This window comes from Myotis brandtii, unplaced genomic scaffold (assembly GCF_000412655.1).
Source record: "Myotis brandtii unplaced genomic scaffold, ASM41265v1 scaffold536, whole genome shotgun sequence".
NCBI lineage: Eukaryota > Metazoa > Chordata > Mammalia > Chiroptera > Vespertilionidae > Myotis > Myotis brandtii.
This window is the reverse complement of record NW_005369967.1, coordinates 3534567-3556003: the sequence shown is the minus strand read 5'-3', so window position 1 is coordinate 3556003 and position 21437 is coordinate 3534567. Positions and strand designations below refer to the sequence as shown.

At 43.8% G+C, this 21437-nt stretch overlaps 1 protein-coding gene across 1 annotated transcript in view; it reads right to left on the bottom strand.

The window, feature by feature from the left end:
• Positions 1–19836, bottom strand: part of SUSD6 (sushi domain containing 6) — a 55787-nt gene extending 35951 nt beyond the window's left edge. Inside the window, exon 1 of the mRNA XM_014549123.1 lies at positions 19596–19836. Within this exon, the coding sequence (XP_014404609.1) occupies positions 19596–19716 (121 nt within the window). The 5' untranslated portion in view covers positions 19717–19836. The remainder of the gene's footprint in view (positions 1–19595) is intronic.
• Between the last annotated feature and the right edge of the window lie 1601 nt (positions 19837–21437).

Below are 21437 nucleotides of genomic sequence, written 5' to 3'. Positions count from 1 at the left end.
AATTACTGGGACCAATCCTGTAAATAGAATTTATGCAGAAGAAACTTGTGGGGAAGGGATGTAGACGTAGCAGTTGTCCCTTAACAAAGCCACAAATGAAACAAAGACTAATAAAAATTAACTCTCAGTCTTCATTTTACTTGGAAAGGCTGAATCAGTTGGGAGACCAAGATGAAAAAGGAATCATCCTCTGCCCTGGCCGGTGTTGCTCAGTGGTCAGAGCATTGACCTGCGCACTGAAGGGTCACTGGTTTGATTCTCAGATCAAGGGCATGTATGTACCTGGGTTGCAGGTTCAATCCCAGCCTGGTAAGGGCAAGTGCACAAGGCAACCAATTGATGTGTCTCTCTCACGTCAATGTTTCTCTCTCTCCTCCTCATTCCCCTCCTTCCACTCTCTATAAATCAACAGAAAAAAAAATATCCTCGGGTGAACATTAACAACAACAAAAAAGACCTTACTGAGTTTTGTGGGGTCTGAGAGTCAAACAGGCTGCCCTTCAACAAGCAAATGGGGAACAACATTTGTGAGGGAGGGAACAATGTAAGTGAGGCAGTGAAGCACATTCCATGGTGTATCATGAGAATAAAATTCCTGGTAAGGTCCCAGGACAGAAAACAGAACAGGGAAGTGGTTGGGAAGCAAGCTGAAAGCACAGATGGGTGTTATGTTGCTCAGGAGTACGGACCTTAATATAAGCCTTATAAAGAGCCCGAGTTTGTTTACTTTTAAAAGAGAGGAGTATCGTGCTTAGTGTCTGAGGTTTTGAGTTACTATGATAGCAGGTTGGAAGACAGACTTGAGTAGAAGGATGTGGGCAAGACACTGGAGAAACCAATGAGTCCTGTGAGAAACAATGAGGCCTTGGATGTCAGCAGTGTTAGTCCCTCCTTTTTTCTTGGAGGGACCATCATTCATACCCCTGACTGCAGTTAACTTGCTGGCTGGCTGCCCACCCACTGCCACCACTTACCCAGGCCAGCACAGACACAACAGGGAAGAAGAGCTCTGGTGCTTTTATGCTAACAGAAACTCAAGTGTCCAGTGGAAATGAGGGTTTTGGAGAGGGGATGTGCTTCCAGAATCCCATCACTGGTAAGTTCTGATCTTCTGGACAGCAAGCTGCAATGAACCAATGAACTCAAGGATCCAACATGAGAGTATACACCAGTGGTTCTCAACCTTGGCTGCACATTAGAATCACCTGGGAATCTTTTTAAAATCCTGATTTCCGGAGGATGAGGCCCAGAAATCAGGATTTTAAAAAGATTCCCAGGTGATTCTAATGTGCAGCCAAGGTTGAGAACCACTGGTATACACCATTTCAAGGAGAGTCTTTTGAGAAATGCTAGGAGGCTCTCTTGAACAAAAGGGGTCTGGAGAAGGTGACAAAATCCCTGCCTAACATTCCCTCATCCTCCCACACTTTCCTCCCCCTCCCTCAAAGAAAGACTCAAAAAAAATCTATTATAAGGTTAGGTGTTGATTTATTGATGATAGCCATTCTGACAAGTGTAAGGTGTTATTTCATTGTGGCTTTAATTTGCATTTCCCTGATGACTGGTGATGTTGAATCTTTTTATATGTCTGTTGGCCATCTGTTTGTCCTCTTGGGAGAAATGTCTATTCAGGTCCTAATTAATTGATTTTTTGGGGTGTTAAGGTAGCCACTTTAAATCTATTTCAGGTTTTCAATGAAAATTTTCATTCATTATATAATACAGACTAATATCATATGTGGGTATTTGCCACTTAGATTAATATTTTGCCATGTTTGCTTCAGATCTCTTCCTCCAGGGGTAACTAGTAGCCCTAGCTGATGCATATCCTTTCCAACCATGTTTCTATGTTTTTACACATTTACATGTGCATTTACATTTACAGGTTTTACATCTCTAAAAATGGATTCCTAAGCAATACAGAGTACTGTTTTGTATGTTTTTAAATGTATGGAATGTTCCATAGCCTCCTTTTGTTCACTCAGCATTGTTTTTGAATTTAGCCATGTTGACAGGATAGTTTTACCTGTAGTATAGCATTCCATTGCGTTAACATACCGAACTATTTGCGACGATTCTCTCATTGATGGGTATATAGGTGACTTCAGTTTTTCACTGTTAGAAACAATACTGTAAGGAACATCCTGTACATGTATCTTAAGCAGGTATACAAGATTCCTCTGGCATATACATCTCTAACAGTGGAGTGCACCATTTCAACTCTTCATATTGCCTAATAGGTCTCCAGACTAGTTATATTACTTTACACCAGTAGTGATGTAAAAAAAAAAAAAATTATTAGGTCTCCACATGCTTTGCAACAACTGGTATTGTTAGATATTAATTTTTGCCAATCTGATGAACATAAAATGGGATCCCAATGTGGCTTTAATTTTGTGTTTCCTTGATTATCTCCTCCCAATTTGTAAATTTCTTGAACTTTCTCTATGGCAGTGGTTAGAGTCCTTGAAATCCTTTCAGGAGATTGATGTGGTTCAAACTATTTTCATATTAATACTAGAGGCCTGGTGCACGGATTCATGCACCGGTGGGGTCCCTTGGCCTGGCCTGCACCCTCTTGTAATCCAGGACCCCTCGGGGGATGTCAGAGAGTATGTCTGTATCATCTCCATAACCACAGAAAAAAAATCCCATTCTCTTGCAGCTACTAAAAGAACTGGCTACAAAATTACTGGGACCAATCCTGTAAATAGAATTTATGCAGAAGAAACTTGTGGGGAAGGGATGTAGACGTAGCAGTTGTCCCTTAACAAAGCCACAAATGAAACTATGCTGAGTGTCTGCCTCCTGGTGGTCAGTGTGTGTCACCGGCCGGTCAGCCAGTCACTTGGGCTTTTATATATAGAGATTAAGGTGCTATTTGCCAGCACGTATTCTTTCACAGGTGTGTACATGTTCCCTGATATTTATTGTTCTTATTTTTTTAAATGAATTTACAAATAAATTTTTTTTTTCGTTTTATTTTCAACTGTGGTATATATTGATAGATGTAACACACAGACAACTCTTTGAAGGTCTTCAAAAATTTTCAATTGTGTAAAGGGACCTGTGAGCAAAGAGTTTGAGAACCACTGCTGCTTTACAGTTTCAGCTTAATATTATTTTCTTTCTGGAAGTACTGTCAAAGCCAGTCATTAAAATCAAATAAATTGATAATGTAAAGAAAAGGGAATGAACCCTCATACACTATTGGTGAGATTGTAAATTAGAGTAGCAACTATAGAGAATAGTATGGAGATTCCTAAAAAATGAAAAATACAGGTGCCACACAATCTAGCAATTCCATTTCTGGGTATTTATCTGAAGAAAACAAAAACTCTAATTTGAAAAGATATATGCACCTCTATGTTCACTGCAGCAATATTAGTAATAGTGAAAATATGAAAACAATTTAGATATCCATCAATAGATGAATAGGTAAAGATGTGGCAGAGCCCCACCCACCCTCCACCTGCTGCACCCTCCCACCTCCTCCTCCACTCCACTCCCTCGCATCCTCACCCCTTACTACCACCTCCCACACCCTCCTCACCCAGCCCCACCCAAAAGAAAAAAAAGAAAAAAAAAGATGTGGCATACACACACACACACACACACACACACACACACACACAGCACCTTCCTGGATGATGTCAGGGTTAATTATCTTCTTTCTAACAGTACTCAGTACCTGGACCACTCCAGGGGAATAAAGATATATTCCATCTTATCTTTGCCCCCAATTAGACTGTGAGGTCCTCAGTTCCTGGCAGAGGGCCCAGTGTATATGTAATAGCTTCTTAACACTTAAGTGATTGAAATAATGCTAACGACAAAGGCATGGGGGAGACAGTATTAAAAGCACACACATACACAATGTAGTACCAAAAAATTTTGATTTGCATGGGAAGAGCTGGGTGCAAATCCCAGCTTTATTCTTTAATGGCTGTGATACCTTTATTGTGAAGATACCAATATGATATAATACAAGAAAGTGTTTTACATCTCATCAACTGCCAGTAGTGGTAAGCTGCTATAGCTATTGCTACCCGTTATTTCTCTGATCTCAAGAGGTGGTTCATATTATTTATTCCTCTTTAGAGCAAAGAAAGGAAAGGTACAGAAATAAGCATTACAACCATAAAAACACAGAGAAAGAAAGCCTCAGAGACTACAGTTCCTAAGGTCTGTGGGTAGCCACCACCCGGCTGGAACTTAGTCCTCTGTGCTTCCAACAGGGCAGGGAGGAGAGGCCAGGGAAACACTCAGTAACTGAAACAGTGCCTGGCACATTCCAGGTCTATAAATGTCGAGTGATAAAAAAAAAAAGTTGCACACACTGCCCGGGACAAGAGAGCATTCATGGTGACTCTTTCTACCTGCACACCAAGAACTAAGTAAGCAGAGTTTTACAGGAGCAAGGTGAACAGGACCAAGGCTCCTAAGTGAGTGTGAACTTAAGCACAGCAACAGTCTTCACTTCTGGAAGTACTGTCAAAGCCAGTCATTAAAATCGTCTTCAAACCACTCTTCCAGTAAATGAAAAAGCAGAGTGCAGTCTCCAGCTGTCTCAGATTAAAGCAGGGTATGGGGGGAAATGAGAGAGTCAGGATTTCCCATTACTGTAAACAGGGGGTGCTCCGAAGAGAGGAAATTAATGGACTCATCAAAAGGCTGGTGATTTCACTTAAAATGAATTAAATTGATCCAATCTTTCCCTGTTTCAACAAAAACCTCAGGTTAGTCAGTGCTTGAGCTGCCTGAAAGCTGCCCAGGAAGGATCAGAGGGGCTCAGTGACCGCTAACCAAGGCTGGAAATCTTCCTTGTGCCCCTTCACACGGAGGCTGGAGAGGTAGGGCCAGACAATGGTTCTGAGACAGGATGTGCTGGTGTCCTTTAGCCTGCCAATACCAACAGCAGGAAATAAAAGGCTGAAAACAGGGTCAGATTCACTCTGAGGAACAGCAAACTTCCCTAATGGTGAAAACATTCTGTAACTCACAGATAGCCTAGATAAAGTGGGCCGAAGAGAAAAAAGGAAAAAGCCACCTGGTTGTGACCTTCACACAGATAGCTTAATAAGTAGGATTATGTGTGAACTCCACGGGCACACCCCAACCCTTCACACACTCGATGTACAAACAACGATGGCCAGCTCTGCCAGAGTGCAGAGGACTTAAAGTGAGTGCAGAGGAAGGAGAGGAGGAGGGAGGGGGAGAAGATGGAGGGGAGAAGGGCAAAGCAGGACAATCATACTAAGTTAAGAAGAAGGGAGTGAGAAACTAAAGGAAAGGAAAAGAGGTACATGGATACAACCTTGTATTCCACCTACTCAGCAAATACTGACACAGGCCTACCATGAACACAGGGCCAGGCAGGGGAGAACGTGGAATGACAATCCCCAGCACCCTGGAAATTAGAACTGATAAGACAGCCTGCGAAACCTTCCCGTCAAATGCAAGGATCTGAAGGAAAGGGAACAGGGCGCAACAAGGATGCTAAGTCATTCCTCTCTGGACACAGGTTCTATGGAAACAGCATAATTGCAGAGGCCGGAGACTCTCTAAAAAGAAAAGTTACTCAATTCCCAAATGTTTCTCTAGTTTCACTTTCAGTAAGCCAGTCTCCAGATGGGATTCTGATTCCATACTGCTTATCAACAGAAGATCTCACACACACATAAAAAATAAGAAAACAAGTAATAAGCAAGCAAAGTTCCTGACCCTGGAAGAGGAAGTAGTCAGAGGAGTTCAAAGGGCCTTGGAGAGCTAGTCCACCCTCCCTTCACCCTTGAGCAAAGTGAAGGAAGGGCCTTTAGTTCCTGCTCATTAGAGATGGTACTGGGGCTCATGTCTGGGACCCCCAGCTTGGGGCCCTGTTCTTCATACCATGAGCCCAAGCTGTGGAAAGATTTCCTAAAATGCAGACTTTCAGAGCTCGTTGCTGCCTAAGAGGCAGAATGAGTGGAGGGAGAAGATGCCCAAGGTGACCAGCTAGGGACTCACCAGTCTGGCTCCTCTCTCTGTAGGATAACTGACAAGGACCAAAGACAGCCCAGAAAAGATAAGAGATACACCTCCCAGCATCATCCTTAATCATTTAATCTTTTCCATTTTCAAATTAGGTTGGTCCATCTGAAGCATCCTACTTCTGAACCACCTCTCTCTCCAGTGGGTTTAAGGCCATTCCATTTCTCTGTCCCCACCTTACCAAACAGAACTTGTTCTGAAAAGGGTCAGATGGGCTTGTTCACCCCAAGTGTAAACTGGTAGTTCTCAAAGCATGGGCCCCAGATCACCAGCAGCAGCATGTAAGAACTTAGGAGAAATGCAAATTCTCAGTTCTCATTCCAGACCTGCTGAATCAGAAACTCTGAAGGTGGTGTCCAGCAATCTGGCTCCTCCAGGGGATTCTAATGCACGCTAAAATTCGAGACCCAGTGGAGCATATAACCTAGGAGGTTCAGCCTGCTGATTCTCTCACAAGTATGTGACTACTAACTGGCACACTTAAATGACCTCTAGAATTTCAAGCCTAGGAGCCCATATAGCTGCCACTGGATGAAGGAGGAGCATCCCAACTCAGCATATCCTTCTCTCGCTTCCAAGGTTCAAGACCTTGTGCAAGAATGCGCACAAACTGTCCTTTAAACTTTGACCAGAGGGAGGAAAGCACGGGCTAAGGAAAAAAACGTCCTGATGACCCTGATGGGCTTCATCTATTAAAGTGAAAAAAGTAGAACCTCTCTTCACCAGACCTTAGAAGGGATAAAGGTGGGCCAACAGGCATAGGCCTCCCCCTGACAGGAAGACTGACATGAAGCCAATCTGTCCAGATGCCATCCTGATAAATGCAGTGCTTGTTCTGCAGTAAAACTGACCTGGGCCGGACAGACACTTAGGGAGATTTCTGAATCCACCTCCATGGGGTTTCACCACAGGAACTGCAGAATATAGTAAGCACTTTTTGAGTGTCCTACTGACACTTCCTGAGGCACATCAGAGTGGCAGGTGGCTTTCCACTGGTGTGTACCAGGAAGTTGGCACTGGGGTGCAGAATTTGGCACCTCAGGTACCACCAACCACAACCTAACAGAACAGAATGAAGAACTCTGCCAGTCCCCTTTCTGCTTCCCTGTTCTTTGCCCCAAACCTGCTCTGATTAGCCCTCTGCTTCTCCAGTTTATACCTTCAGGACTCTGTGGCTTCTCAGTGAAAAAGGGATGTCAGATTTCCAGGTCCCTCAATATCCTGACTATGACACCCTTGTCAGGCATGACCAGTTGTCTGTGAGAAAACAAACTTTTTAATGCTCTCCTCCCTTTCGCTTCTCACCTTCTTTATTCTCAGGAATGAGGGATTATCATATTCAGAGGTTTACTCCACAGATTTGGGCTTCAAACTCAAGATTTGGGGCTCTGTTGGAAACTTTAGTTTTTGATCTTGTATACAAAGAAGACTATTAAATGTCAGCCTTCTGCCCAGAGATGGATGAAGGATTAACCAGGTAAGTGTTAACTCAGTGCTTTGAGCAATTCAGAAGAGATACTGACTAAAAAATAGAGCATTATAATAATCGCTTCCACTGAAATAGACTTTTATTGTTGACCTGGCAATTTTACATATCTCACTTAATCCTGTTATTCACAATCTTAATTATTCCTGCAAAGCCAGGGTCTGCCAACTGGCAACCGAATTTCTGAATGCCAGGGAAAGGACTACAAAGCCTCTAAACTGCCTAACAACATGGTACTGAGAACAATAGCATGGAGAACTGGTTCCTTTGCTAAAAGCCACTCTAAAGAACCTGAGACACACCTCTACTGGAAGTCACAACAGTTCTCTGCACCCCTGAGCACATCAAATCACAGGCAGTCCTCACCCCAATGTCTCCAATTACCCTGGCCTGATCCAAGATGAAGAGTCCAGGAACACATCCACGGGCCCTAGATGCCAGCTGCTCCTCCCTCTTCTTCCTTCCCAGTCAATTAGGAACCTCCCACACTCTCTAGGCCTCCCTGCTGAATCTGTGACTCCATCTAAGACCACACAGGATCCTGTGTGGTGTGTCAGACTGGCTGAAGTATAAGGAGTCCTTGTCAGACACACCTCCCACGGGCTTATTGGGCTGAGGCAGAGGATGAGGGGCCTGCCCTGAGTGTGTCTCTCCCCCACGCAACCTTAGGCAGGCTGGAAAGGCAGCCTCACCTAGCCAGTCACTTCCTGTTCCCCTGGGCAAATAAGAGCTCTACTCCATTCTTCTCATCCTCAATCTTCTCCATAAATTGTACCAAAATTAACACCCTCCTCCAGCCCTCTTTATTTCCCTGTTTGACTAATTCAACCCTTAATCCATTAACTGGTGTTTGTTTTTTCTTTAACCCTGTGATCTTTAGGACACTCCTGCACAGGGAGCTTTGGTCCTTCTCTTCCTTCCTCCTCCCTCCCCTGGAAACTCTGACAACTCGGGGAAGGCACCTGCCTCCACCAGCAGCACCTCACCCCTCTGGGTGCTCTCCCCAAACTGTGCTTTTGGTGATGTTCAGCCTAATTCTCTGAAATCTTGGGCTGAGACGAGACTTTATCTTTCTTTTTTGAAATGCCAGCTTTACAACTTACTCCAAAGTAGAGAAGACCACTCATTCACCCACCAGGGCGTGAGGCAAACCAGTTTGGGGGATAGAGTATATTGGGCTTCCAAAATTTCAATAGAAGTGACATGGCAAGTTTCAAAGGAAGGGAATGTCAGTGAACAGAGCAGACACTATCTAACTCTCTTTCTCTCTTCCCTCCCGACTGTGCCCAACATGGCCACTGGTAAGGTGCCACATGAATAAAAATGATGGTAACACCACAACCCTATATGGTATGTTATCACCCCAATTTCACACATATGAAAACCGAGGGACATCACCTTTGAGAAACATGTTCAAAATTACACAACATGTTAGTGGAAGAATTAGGATTCTAACCAGCCTGTTTTGGCCCAAGAGACTACATTCCTAACCTCACTATGCCATCTTGTCTCCCCTACTCCCTGGCCCCTAATTTGCTGCTAGGTCTCAGTGTACATTTCTCTCCCTCACAGAAGTCTTCCATGTCCATCCCAATCTGAGTCAGGAGCCCCTCAGATGTGTATTCCAGTATGGCTCAATGATTCCCTGATCACAGCATGTCTCACACATTACTGTAGCTGGTACAGTCTTGGCATTCAGCAAAGGCTCAACAAGTAACTGAATAAATCACAGTGCTAAACCATCAGCTCTGTTTCTTCCTGGTGTAGGGCACTGTTTCTGGCTCAGGTGCCCTCCTCTCACAGGCTGACCACAAAGACCAAACTACATGTAATAGCTTCCATCAAGATCCAGGCCAGTATCTTGTCCCAGAAAGCTCTCCATGGCATTATGTATCTCCTGCTGTCCTCCCTGCCCACCTTATGTCAAGACATACTGGCTAAACTAGTTAATGCCATTTATGAAAATACCAAACCAAACCTGTCCCACAGCAACCCTGGCAACCCTTGGTGGTCATTAGGAGCAAGTCTATAGGATTTGTGTATCATGATCTGCAGAACAAAGGGTTCTGCCTCAGCCCAGTTCCCAAAAGCTGCAATTCCCAGAAGTCTTTTGTTGTTGTTGTTAACCTCACCCAAGGATATTTTTTCCATTGATTTTTTTAGAGAGTGGAAGGGAAGGAGGGAAGGGGAGAAAGGGGAAGGAGAGCAAGAGAGAGAGAGAAACATCGATTGATTGCCTCCTGTATGCACCCCAACCCGGGGCTGAGGATTGATCTGCAATCCAGGTCCGTATCCTTGATTAGGACTCGAACATGAGACCCTTCTCATGAGCAGGCTAATGCTCTGACCACTTAACAACACCAGCCAGGGCCCCATAAGTCTTAATGAGCTGTCCAATCCTTTCAAATTAAAGAGAGTTAAGATTCCTGGAAATAGAATCCTATTTATAGGAAACCTCTCTGACATCTTCCCAAAAGAAAGAACTGAGACCAGGAGCTCCTGCTAATTCTATTTAAAAAATACACACAAAGCCTACTCTTCTTCCTTTAGACCCTGCTAATTCTAGGGGTAAAGGGATGGGTGGTGTCTCACAGAGGAGGTGACTATGAACTGGATCTAAAGGATGAAGGGAATTATGGCAGAAAGGGGAGAAGGCAGGGCACCAGCCACAGGAAGAACAGGGTAAGAATAAGTTTGAAGGTGCTGATGTTCAGGAAAGGGTAAAAAAGGAGTCTCCTTAGCCTTGACATTAGGGAATAAGCTAAAGGGAACTGAGAAAGGGAAGCCCAACCATCCAAGCCTTCCTCTGGCCCTCTCTAGTATCAGGACAGATTTTAGAGCCATCCTGGTTTTTACTAGTACATACATTCCTCCACATAACCTTCACTCCCCATGGGCAATAAAGGTCTACTTTTCCTCCATCCTCATGACCTAAGAAGACCTGCACTGGGTTCAAAGATCTGCATCCAAGTTGAAAGTTAGTACACGCCATGATAAACTCTTCTGGGCAGCCTGCCAGTCCCACTCCTTTCCTCTCAGAAGAGCCCCAACACCTGCATCCTGAGGCATGAAGACAGTTTCACATGCTTCTCAACTTCCCAGACTCTTATGGGAAACCATCAATCAGAAGGGAGGCCCCACAGGCGGCTGCCACTCACAGGGCTGTGGACTTGTCCTGTTCATCCTCACATACAGGACAGGCCATAATTCTGCACAATCCTGTCAGGAGTGGCCCCCTCCCTTCCCCCAGTACTTTCTCCAGGATGTGCTTGTTGAGTCCACCTGGGGTGATCATTGGTCTAGTTATAGCAAAGTATAAAGAACTTTGTCCCTGCCTTCAAGGAGCTTATGTGCAAACATGAAACCAAGAACATAGAACTAGAACCAAGCCTGAGAGACACATGAATATAAGAGAAGGCCTCAAATATCAAAGACTGAAGGTGTCTACTGTACGAGGGGTGTAAAGAAGAGATCCACACAGCCTACTGAAATCACCAGCTAAATTCACAGGCCAATAATCAGTAATCCTGAGCAACCACTGATGGTTATCAGGAGCTTTAGTGTGGCAGCTTTGGTTCAAGTCACCATAGGGTCCTCTGAATTCTGGCCTCCAAAGTAATGAGATCAACCTGGAAGCAGAAGCATCCAAGGCTTCTCCCCTGTCCGTCCCACATTTCTCTGTGTTTAGCTCAGTGCTCAGTAAACACTGACAGGCAGCACCACACGCCCACTCAGTCCTTATCCATTGTGTGACAATCCCAGCAACATTCTCTTGTACCTCCTACCACTGCCAAAGTCAACAAGGCCAAACTGTCAGAACACAAGCCAGTGACAATAAACACACAGGTCCTGCCCTTTCCCAAGGAGACATGTGTCTACTACACGTGAAGCACTGATCATCAGGCCCTTTGTATTTAATAAAGTGTCGTTTGTTACTCACAATAACATAGGCTACAGCAGAATTACTTTATAACCCTATTTGTAGTTGGCCTTAATTTCCTGAAACACATTTCCTCTGCTGGGTTGAAATGCCTAAAATAGTTTTGTGAATTTCAAAAGAAAAAAAGCTTTGCAAAGAAAAAATCTTAAGGGGAATCTGTTTATCTTCTCTGTACTACGTGCAGAATTTTGAATGATTAACAATTGTACTTTGAAATATTTGGCTACTGGCAAAGCTAATAAGTCAAAGAAGTTAAACAAGGGAGAAATATCCACCTTTGAGGAAGCAAATGAATCTAAGTGGGAAAGGCTCTTAAAAGAAGGAATGCTGTCAAATATTGCTAAGAAAAGTAGAAGGAGGCAAAAGACTACCAACTGGAGAAGAGTTCTTATTTTTTAATTCTAATGTTGTATTCTTCCAGATGTGTTTAGGAATCTTTTGAAATGTAATCCTTCAATCACATCTTGGTGCTGATAAAATGAAACATGTCTTTGAAAGAATAGACCCTTAGCATTCTAAAACTTATAAGGTTTCAAAATGATTCCTAAAGTTCCTAACAAATAGCAGCTTTAAGGAACCTGGGCTCTGAAATGTCAATAAGACAGCCTCACGAAGGGCATGGCTTACTGTGAGGTTACCTAATTGACCCCCCACCATTACTACTCTTTTCTATTTGTCTTCATGTGTGGAATGCTAAGATGTGGCATTTGAGAATTAGAAACACGAATTATGAATAACTCATACAGAATGCAGGATGTATTATATCAAATCCAAGAGATAACAGAAGAAACAAGGAGCATTTTCCAACCCCGAGTCTGTCTAAACTAGTTAGCTGTGATGTCAGATGTACAGGCTGTACCAATTGGTGCTAGAATTTGATCTTCCAACTTGAGAATTATTCCTTTGTATGCCAGGCATTATCCTAAGTGCTTTACATATATGTACTATCTTATTCAATCCTTGCAACAATCTTATGCACTATTTTCATTCCTATTCTAGGGCAACAAAGGTAGTGAAGTCAGGATAATTATCCAAGGTAACACAGGTAGCTAGGAGTACAGGTAGTACTCAAACCCAGGCACTATGACTCCCGAGTCCATGCTTTTACTCAGACTACATGCCTCTCTAAAAACCAAGGGATTGGGTTGGAGCATAATGACAGCTAGTTATTATACTCAGCTATACTAGTGATCTCAGTGGCTCCATGAGAACTGCAGGTGGAATTTGCCATTTTAAAGCATTTATTAATTGAATCCTATTCCACTGACAAGAGAAACCCTAGGGTTTTTCAATAGTTGTAATCTCATCCTCATCTTCCAGTGAATTCACATTTCATGCTTTGGGTTTGCTTACAGTGAGGTAGATGAACAGGGCTCAGAGAAGTCAGCAGTCAGCACCTATCGCACTCACACCACAGGTTGTCTCTAAATGCCGCTGTTGCTCTAGGCCCCAAAGCTAAACATGAGGTGAGCCAAGGTCACTCCTGATCTCGCCACAGTCCAGGCAGCCAGCCACACCAGCACAAGCCACCTGGACTAGGAGAGATGCTCAAACCCTCTGCAGGCTCATGCTTCTGAGTGATGAGGAGGAAGAAATCTTTCAATGGGTAAGAGGTGCTAAAAAGAGTTTATCTGCAAATCTGCCTAGAAATAAATAAAGACTGAGTGCTAACCTAGTTTGTTTGTTTTTTATTAGCACTCTGTGTCCCTCTTTTGTAGGATGAGTTGGGCAGGTAGGAAGGGTAGCCTCCAAGCTCTAAAGTTAGCCCAGGATAGAGGGGCACCTTTGCTTGGCAAATGGAATCTGTGTTTAATGAGGGCTATAACCCACTCAGGTTTCAGGCTGGTGGACTCCTGGTTTCTTTTGTTTCAAAAGTTACAGTGCAAGGTTTGTATCATGCGTTTGCAATGTCCTAAACATGGCACAGCAATTAGCCTGCAGAGGGTAATTTCTCAATGTCTTTTCATGACACCAGAGTATAACAAGCCCTCTAATGATCTATCCATCCTCCTACCACAATCCTCAAGTCTTTTTATAGTCACAGGTAATTACACCATGGAGAGATTACATCACTTTGTCAGCAGTGTTTGCAGCTGACAGGAAGATGCTCTGTGGATGTTTTGGGAACTACATCCTCATTTAGCAAACAATTTGCTGTGGTCCCTATTGATCCTTCCCAGTAATAGAACTGCCTTGGCAAATCTTGTGCCTAAACTGGGAACCAAACAACCAAGGGCAATGGTAAATGAGGACAGAACCACAGAGGGAAACATGGTAACTCCTCCAGCCTTTATCCAGAAGAAAAAAACAGATGGTATCTTTCTTTGTCAAAATAATCTTCTGAAGGTTGAGCTCAGTGCTCCAATAGAGCAACACAAGGAATGGGTCTCAGAGGAGCCTGCAACTCAGCACAGGTAGTGTGGTTCTCAGCAGACCACAGGACAACAGAGTGACAGACTGGGCACAAATCCCAACCAGTGTCACTCCTACAACTGCCTATCTCTGAGCAAGTTATCTAACCTCTCTGTGCCTGAGTTTCTCACTTGTAAAATGGATACATGATCAGCTAGCTCAAACACACTCTGAGATCTTTAAATGGGATAACACAGAGCCTGACAAATAATTTTTTATATGCATCAGGTTCCTACCTGTCCTCTTCTCTTAGTTCAGTGTTCACTATCTCTGACTCCAGGTTCCTCAGAGATAGGGAAGTGAACCAAGGCCACCTGCCAACATGTTTCTGCCATAGTAATGTTAAGGACCACAGCCACATCATCCCCCTGAAAGCCTAGTTCTCAACATTTTCCATCTTCAATGAACACTAAGTACCTGGCTTTCTCTCTGCCATGTATGTATAGATGGTTGTTTTCCCTGCCATTTTAAATTTACATTAGGTGCTTATGTGATGTTTAATGTGGTCTAAAGTGTTATGGCAACATTTTAAGGGGAAAAATTCATAAACTAATAAAATACTGAGTTTCTTCAGTAAATATGCTAAGGAGGGGGTGGAGTAAAATAAAAAGCTTTTTATATGGGCCAGCAAGCCAGTTGGGTTGAGACCATCCAACTATGCAAACATAGAAGACAAAGGAAATTCCAGAAATATTCCATCCTTCCTGGTCAAGTTTGACACCTTATCCTCAACCCAAAAAGTGACTTTACATCTTCAATTTTGTTTTTGAAAGACAGTAAATTATGTCATCTGCATAAAGTCTCCTGCCCAACATGACTCAACAGTAGGTCACATACCATTTCTGTTGTTGTTGTTATTTGGGAATTACACTGCATATTTTATATGTCAAGTGCCTTCCAATTATTTTTATTAGTCTACACACCACCAAACTAGCATCCTTAAGTATCTTGTTTCTATTTTATAGAAGAGACAAAGAGGTCAAGTGATTTGCCTAAGGTCATATAGCAAGTTTCTTAAGATCACAGGTAAAAGAAAGGAGTTGTGAGATCTGGGAAAGGCTGCTACATTAACTGGGATCCTAATTCTTCTCTAGCCCCCCACCCTACCCCCAAGGCAAGTTGGGTAGTATGTGCATAAATCTTATTTTTAATTCTAATCTTCCCCTGTATGATGGACCAGGTATGAAGAATAAGATATGCTTCCTTTTGCCACTCCTAAAAAGGAAACTTTCAATAATTTCTCTCATCTCTGCTAAAGGAATGACCTGGGTGGAATCTAGATCCTATGACTCTCTTATAACAATAAACCCTGAGTTATAGATAAGAGAAACCAGGACGGAAAATTGAGCCCCAAACATGATATAACTTTATTCTAGAACTCTCAAGTACCTCTTTACACAATTCCTTTCTTCTAAACCTGAGCAAGTATGACCAAGACTAAGGAGTGACTCTGGTATTTATGACCAGAGACTATGCAGACAAATTGCCCCCCAGAATATGCCCACTTCCTATGTCCAGTGGGATTCTCACAGTCACGAATGCACAGGTACACAAACATATTCAGGGTCTACTAGAGCCCACTGGATAACAAGGCTGTGAGTTTACAAGCTCCTCATTTAAAATGCCTCTAGAATGGGTGTTCAGAGATAGCTACAGAAGAAGGTTAAGAAATGCAGGAAGAGGAAGACGGGACCTTTCCTGAACTAAATTGCTTTTCCCTAACTTCAGAGTACCTGAGAATCTTAGTTTCTTGGCAAACTTGCTTGACACGTTGCTCATGGCAGGCATGGCCATACAGGTGTGATCTGGGTTTCAGGCCAAGGACTAAGCACCTCCTTCCTCCAGAAACTACTCCAGAGAGAGAGAAAAATATTGGCAGCAACTTCGTACACTAGATCTAAGAAATGGTGAAACCCTTTCCCCTGCATGCACCTGCTCTGTGCCAATACAGATGTTTTATGGGGATTAGAAAGACTTGGAGGGTGGATGGCAGGGGAGGAAGGATTCTTTGTAGATGGTAGCAAGGAGGTAGAAAACAACAGAGGCAACTTTCCCATTCTGGACTAAGCACACACTATAGACATGTATTTTCCCACACTGTAGAATAATCCCTTTATCCAGCCAGTCTAGAATCATCAGTCCCTGATATTGATTTTGGACTTTGGATGGAAACTTTGAATGGTGTGGATTTTTGGAAAATGGGAGGGAGGATGCAGGGGGGAAGCCCATGAAAAGGAAGGTGAGGTGTGTGTGTGTGTGTGTGTGGGGGGGGTGGTTTAACAAAGATTAGGAAACTAAGACTTCAGACACAGAAGGCAGACCCTAATACTGCCAGATAACAAGCCGAGACAGCTTCCCCAACAGAGTCTTGGAAGAGGATGGTCATCATAGGTTCTGGTCCTGGCCCTAAGACCCTGGGCAAGTACACAACCTCTAAAGTCCATCCTAGCTCTGACCAGTCCTAGCTTCCTTCCTTCCTGCTCTGATAAGTCATTTCATTCATGCACATACTTATTGAGCACTATTTGTTCTGGGCTGGGGTAGGATGGCAAATCTCTTCTACGAAGGGCAAAGTATTTTAAAGTGTAAATATTTTAGCCTTTGGGGGCCACACAGTCTATGTCACAGCTACTCAACTCTGCCATTATAGCACAAAAGCAGCCATAGGCAACATATACACAAATGAACACTGCTATGTTCCAATAAAACTTTACTTATGGATACTGAAATGTGAGTTTCATACAATTTTTATGTGAAATATTATTCTTTTGACTTTTTCCCCTAACTATCCTATATAATAAAGAGGTAATATGCAAATTAGCCCTCACACCCTCACAAGATGGCTGCCTATGACCAGGTCGGCAGGGGAGTTAAGTGAGGGACGACCAAACTACTGAACAGCAGGCTGCGTGGGGCGACCAGGCCGGCATGGGGGGGGGGCAGTTAGGGGCGATCAGGCTGGCATGCAGAGGCAGTAGGGGCAATCAGGCAGGCAGGCAGGTGAGCAATTAGGCTGACGGTTTAGGCCCACTCCCCAGGGTTGGGCCTAAACTGGCAGTCGGACATCCTCCAAGGGGTTCCAGGTTGAAGAGGGTGCAGGCTGGGCTGAGGGGACCTCCCCCCTCTATGCACGAATTTTGTGCATCGGGCCTCTAGTTTAAAGTTATAAAAACCATTCTTAGCTCACAGGCCATAGAAAAACGGACAGGAAGTAGGATTTGGCCCATGGACCAGTTTGCCAACTCCTGCTCTAGAGATACAGTGGTGAACAAGAGAGGGCCTCCACATTCTATGGCTCTGTGACTACCATTCTAGAGGTCTCCTCTGGCTTTGGAATGGCCCTGTGAATGTAGGCCGTGCTTCATTTTATTGCACATTGCTGTAGGCTGGCCTTCTGTTCCTTTGCAACCTCATATAACCATCATGTCCTAACCATTTGTGGCCCCCTTGGTTGTGCCAGGGGCTCCTCATAGACAATGAGGTCTCAGGTTTATAGGAAAGGTTTGGGTTAAGAGTCAGAATGAGGTGAATGAGAGGGATCAGCAGAAGAAATCTGTGTGTGGTGAGGAAAGCTATAACAAAAGAATCAGTAATTGTTCCTCCCAACAATTCAGAAAAGGCAAAAAGAAAAGATTAAATAAGATTTCACCATTATTTGTATGTGTTGGGTAAGTGGGTGGTGAAAGTTGATAGAAAGGAAATGAATAACACTGAACTATGGAGACTCTTAAAAGTCATACTGTATCACACCAGCCTTCCTCCAAGACCCCTTCCAGAATCTAGCTGAGATCCCTCTCCAGAGAACGCTGCCCAAAGAAAACTGTCATATACACGTATCTAATGAACTCTGATAGGGGCACCATTTCTGGTAAGCTCAACCATAATTGTCTGAGACCCCTATTGGTGTTTGCAGATACTGAGGCAGGTTCTGTAGCATCACCCAGAGGCCTATGATACACACCCAAATATGTCCTTTCTAAAAAGGATACCAGGTCTCGAGGACCAAATGAAGGGAACCTATAGTGTTTTTAGAGCACTGCTGAAGGCAACAAGGACCATACAAACCCTAAAGGGCTCACTGCTGCATTTGTAGTCCATTAAGACTCTTTTGTTTTATAATCTTTATTTTTTATTTTTTTATATATTTTATTGATTTTTTACGGAGAGGAAGGGAGAGAGATAGAGAGTTAGAAACATCGATAAGAGAGAAACATCGATCAGCTGCCTCCTGCACATCTCCTACTGGGGATGTGCCCACGACCCAGGTACATGCCCTTGACCGGATTCGAACCTGGGACCTTTCAGTCTGCAGGCCGATGCTCTATCCACTGAGCCAAACCGGTTTTGGCATATAATCTTTAACCAGAAAGTCCTTAGAATCATGAAAGTATAGACTGAGGGAACTAGACCTGACCTTAAAGGTTATCCACAGAATGGTTAAGTAGCTTGTCCAAAATCACAAAGTTTGTAGTGTCAATGACCAAGTCCTGCTTCACTAAATTACAATACCTTAACTCTGTACTCATTCTGAGAAAAAAACCAGAAAGACAAGAAACAAATAATAAAGAGCTAACAGCCTAGTCAGTGTGGCTCAGCAGATGAGCATCAACTTATTAACCAGGAGGTCACAGTTCAAATCCAAGTCAGGGCACATGTCTGGGTTGTGGACTTGATCTGCATTAGGGGCATGCAGGAGGCTGCCGATCAATGATTCTCTCTCATCATTGATGTTTCCAACTCTCTCCTTCTCCCTTCCTCTCTGAAAGCAATCTATAATAAAAACATAATATGCTAATTAGACTAGACGTCCTTCCGGACGAAGCCAGGGCTGCGAGGGAAGCCTGGGTCCAGGTGCCTGCTGGCAGCCAGAGGGAAGCCAGGGTCCCGGTTGCTGGAGGGAAGCTGGTGCCGGCAGCCATAGGAAGGAAGGCCTACTCTTGCATGAATTTCGTGCATCGAGCCTCTAGTACAGCAGTAAACAACCTGTGGGTCGAGACCCCTTTGGGAGTCTAACGACCCTTTCACAGGGGTAGCCTAAATACATCCTGCATATCAGATATTTACATTACGATTCATAACAGTAGCAAAATTACAGTTATGAAGTAGCAACGAAAATAATTTTATGGTTGGGGGTCACCACAACATGAGGAACTGTATTAAAGGGTCGTGGCATTAGGAAGGTTGAGAACCACTGCTCTAGTAAAATATATTTTTTTAAGAAAAGTTAACAATCAGTAATGCTTATTGCATTCTCTCAGACAATCTTCACAACCACCTTATGAAGTACATACTATTATTTTGCCATTCTGCAGCTGAGGAAACTGAGGTTTTACATAAGTGAAGAGACTTGCTCAGGTCACAGAGCCAGCGAGTAGTAGGGAATGGGCTATGAACATGGGCACCTGGTTCTGAGAACCTGCACCCTTACCTGCACATCATAATCTGAATCCCACACCTCTGTCTTGCCTGATAACTACAGCAGGGAAGAGGGGTGATAATGTCATCACCAGTAGATTCCTACACAACTGTCCTCCATCTGGTTCATTAGGCCCCTTGGTACCAAACCAGCAGTACTGGCTCCCTGCTATACCACAGCACAAAAGCCCCCCACCCTGCTCTCCCTGTAACTGCTTAACAGACAGAGAATTCCCTATCCCAGCTTTTAGGAGAAACAGGGTATTGTGTCTTTTCCTTCCCACAGACCAATGGCAGAAGGCCAGGACTCACCTGAGGCAAGTCCGTCTCCAAGGAGGGTGCTAAGGATCACCAGCGGAAGAAACACTCCATGTCCCACAGAGGCCACGGCAGACGCTGAGGTGCTCTTTGGTGCTATCCTGCCATGGCACATCTTTTATCCGTCCAAGTTATTTTAAAAAGAAAAAAATTAAAAGCCAGAAGAATTCTAAAGTCAGCCAGGTGTAGATTCACCTATAGAAAACAAACAAAAAACAGACATAAGTGAAGTGAAAACTTTACCCATACGTTTACAAGTAGGCACTTTACTCTAAAGAAGCCATAATCATATACAAAGTTGAAAGATTTCTAGCAACTGAATTCCTGCTTTCAGAAGAGACAAGCACATAAGTAGCTTTTCAACTCCTTCCTGGAGAAATATCAGGGCCTGTAGCAAGCTGCCATCAGCGTCAGCATCTAGGAGCCAGATCCTTACGATAGGACAAGGAGACAAGCATGGGCTCACCTGGAGATCTCTGGGTCACAGAAGGGTTTCAGAGACTGCCCTGGCTCTGCTTGGCTGCCTGCCTCGGAGGTTCCAGCACAGAGGCGGAGAGAGGCAGCAGTTGACGCAGAGCTGCTATACCAGAGTGTGGCTTTGCCTTTGCCACCTGCCCTCAGAGTAAATTCAACTTAACCGAAAGAAAAAGAGAGAGAGAACACGTGTGTTAAAGGGAGAACTACACCGCCTAGAGAAGGAATGCAGCAGTGGCAGCCAAGGGCCCCTAGCTTGGCCTGCTCAACTGCCTGAGGCTGGATGAGCCCTAGGATCTGACTCTGACTTAACAGCTCAGGCAACACACCTGTGACCCCAGAGGCCATACTTGTTGGCTATACCTGATAATGAGTGGGGGAGGATGGCTACAATTGTTAATTAGCCCCACCATCCATTCTAGTTCAAAGACTTCATAAGAGTAGGAATCAGTATCTTAAAAAAAAAAAAAAAATCAGGGTTCAAGACTTCTTTTTTTTTTTTTTTTTAATCCTCATTGGAGGATATTTTTCCCATTGATTTTTAGAAAAAGTGGGAAGGGGTAGGGGGAGAGAGGAGAGAGAGACAGAGAGAAACATCAACGGAGAGAGCCACATCAATTGGTTGCCTACCGAACATGCCCCAACGAGGGGGGGAACCTGAAACCCAGGTATGTGCCCTTAACCGGAATCAAACCTGCAATCCTTCAGTTCCCAGGCTGACAGTCTAACCACTGAGCCATGACAGCCAGGGCAGGGGTCAAGACTTTTAAGAAAGCTTTTCTACATGCCTTCAGGGAAGCAGTTGGGTTGATGATACATTATGATATGGATCTTATATTTTACTTAACTCATTTGATTTTATTTATCCTAGTTTATAACAGGTATTTCAAAAATAAGATTACACTTCTTTTTAAATTTTAATTCCATACACACCTCCGTCTCCATTAAAAAGACCTTATGTAAATAGACAGGGGAGCCTGCCATCTACAATCCTAATAAAGGATGCCCCTGAGACTGTCAGGGATATTGTCAGACCTGACTTCAATCCATGTCTTGTAGCCTTGACTCAGTCCTATGCTCCCCTTATAAAAAGCTACTGCAGCCCTAGCCGGGTAGCTCACTTTTTTGGAGTATCATCCTGTACATCAAAAGGTTGGGGTTCAATTCCTGGTGAAGCACATACCTAGGTTGCAGTTGGGACACATAAGGGAGACAACCAATCAATGTTTCTCACCTCTATGTTTCCCTCTCGCTCGCTCTTGCTCTCCCCCTTCCTCTCTAAACATATTCTTGGGTAAGGATTTTTTAAAAAAGAGTGTTACTGCAAATAGCAAACAGCAATGAGCTGTCTCAGTCCAAAGA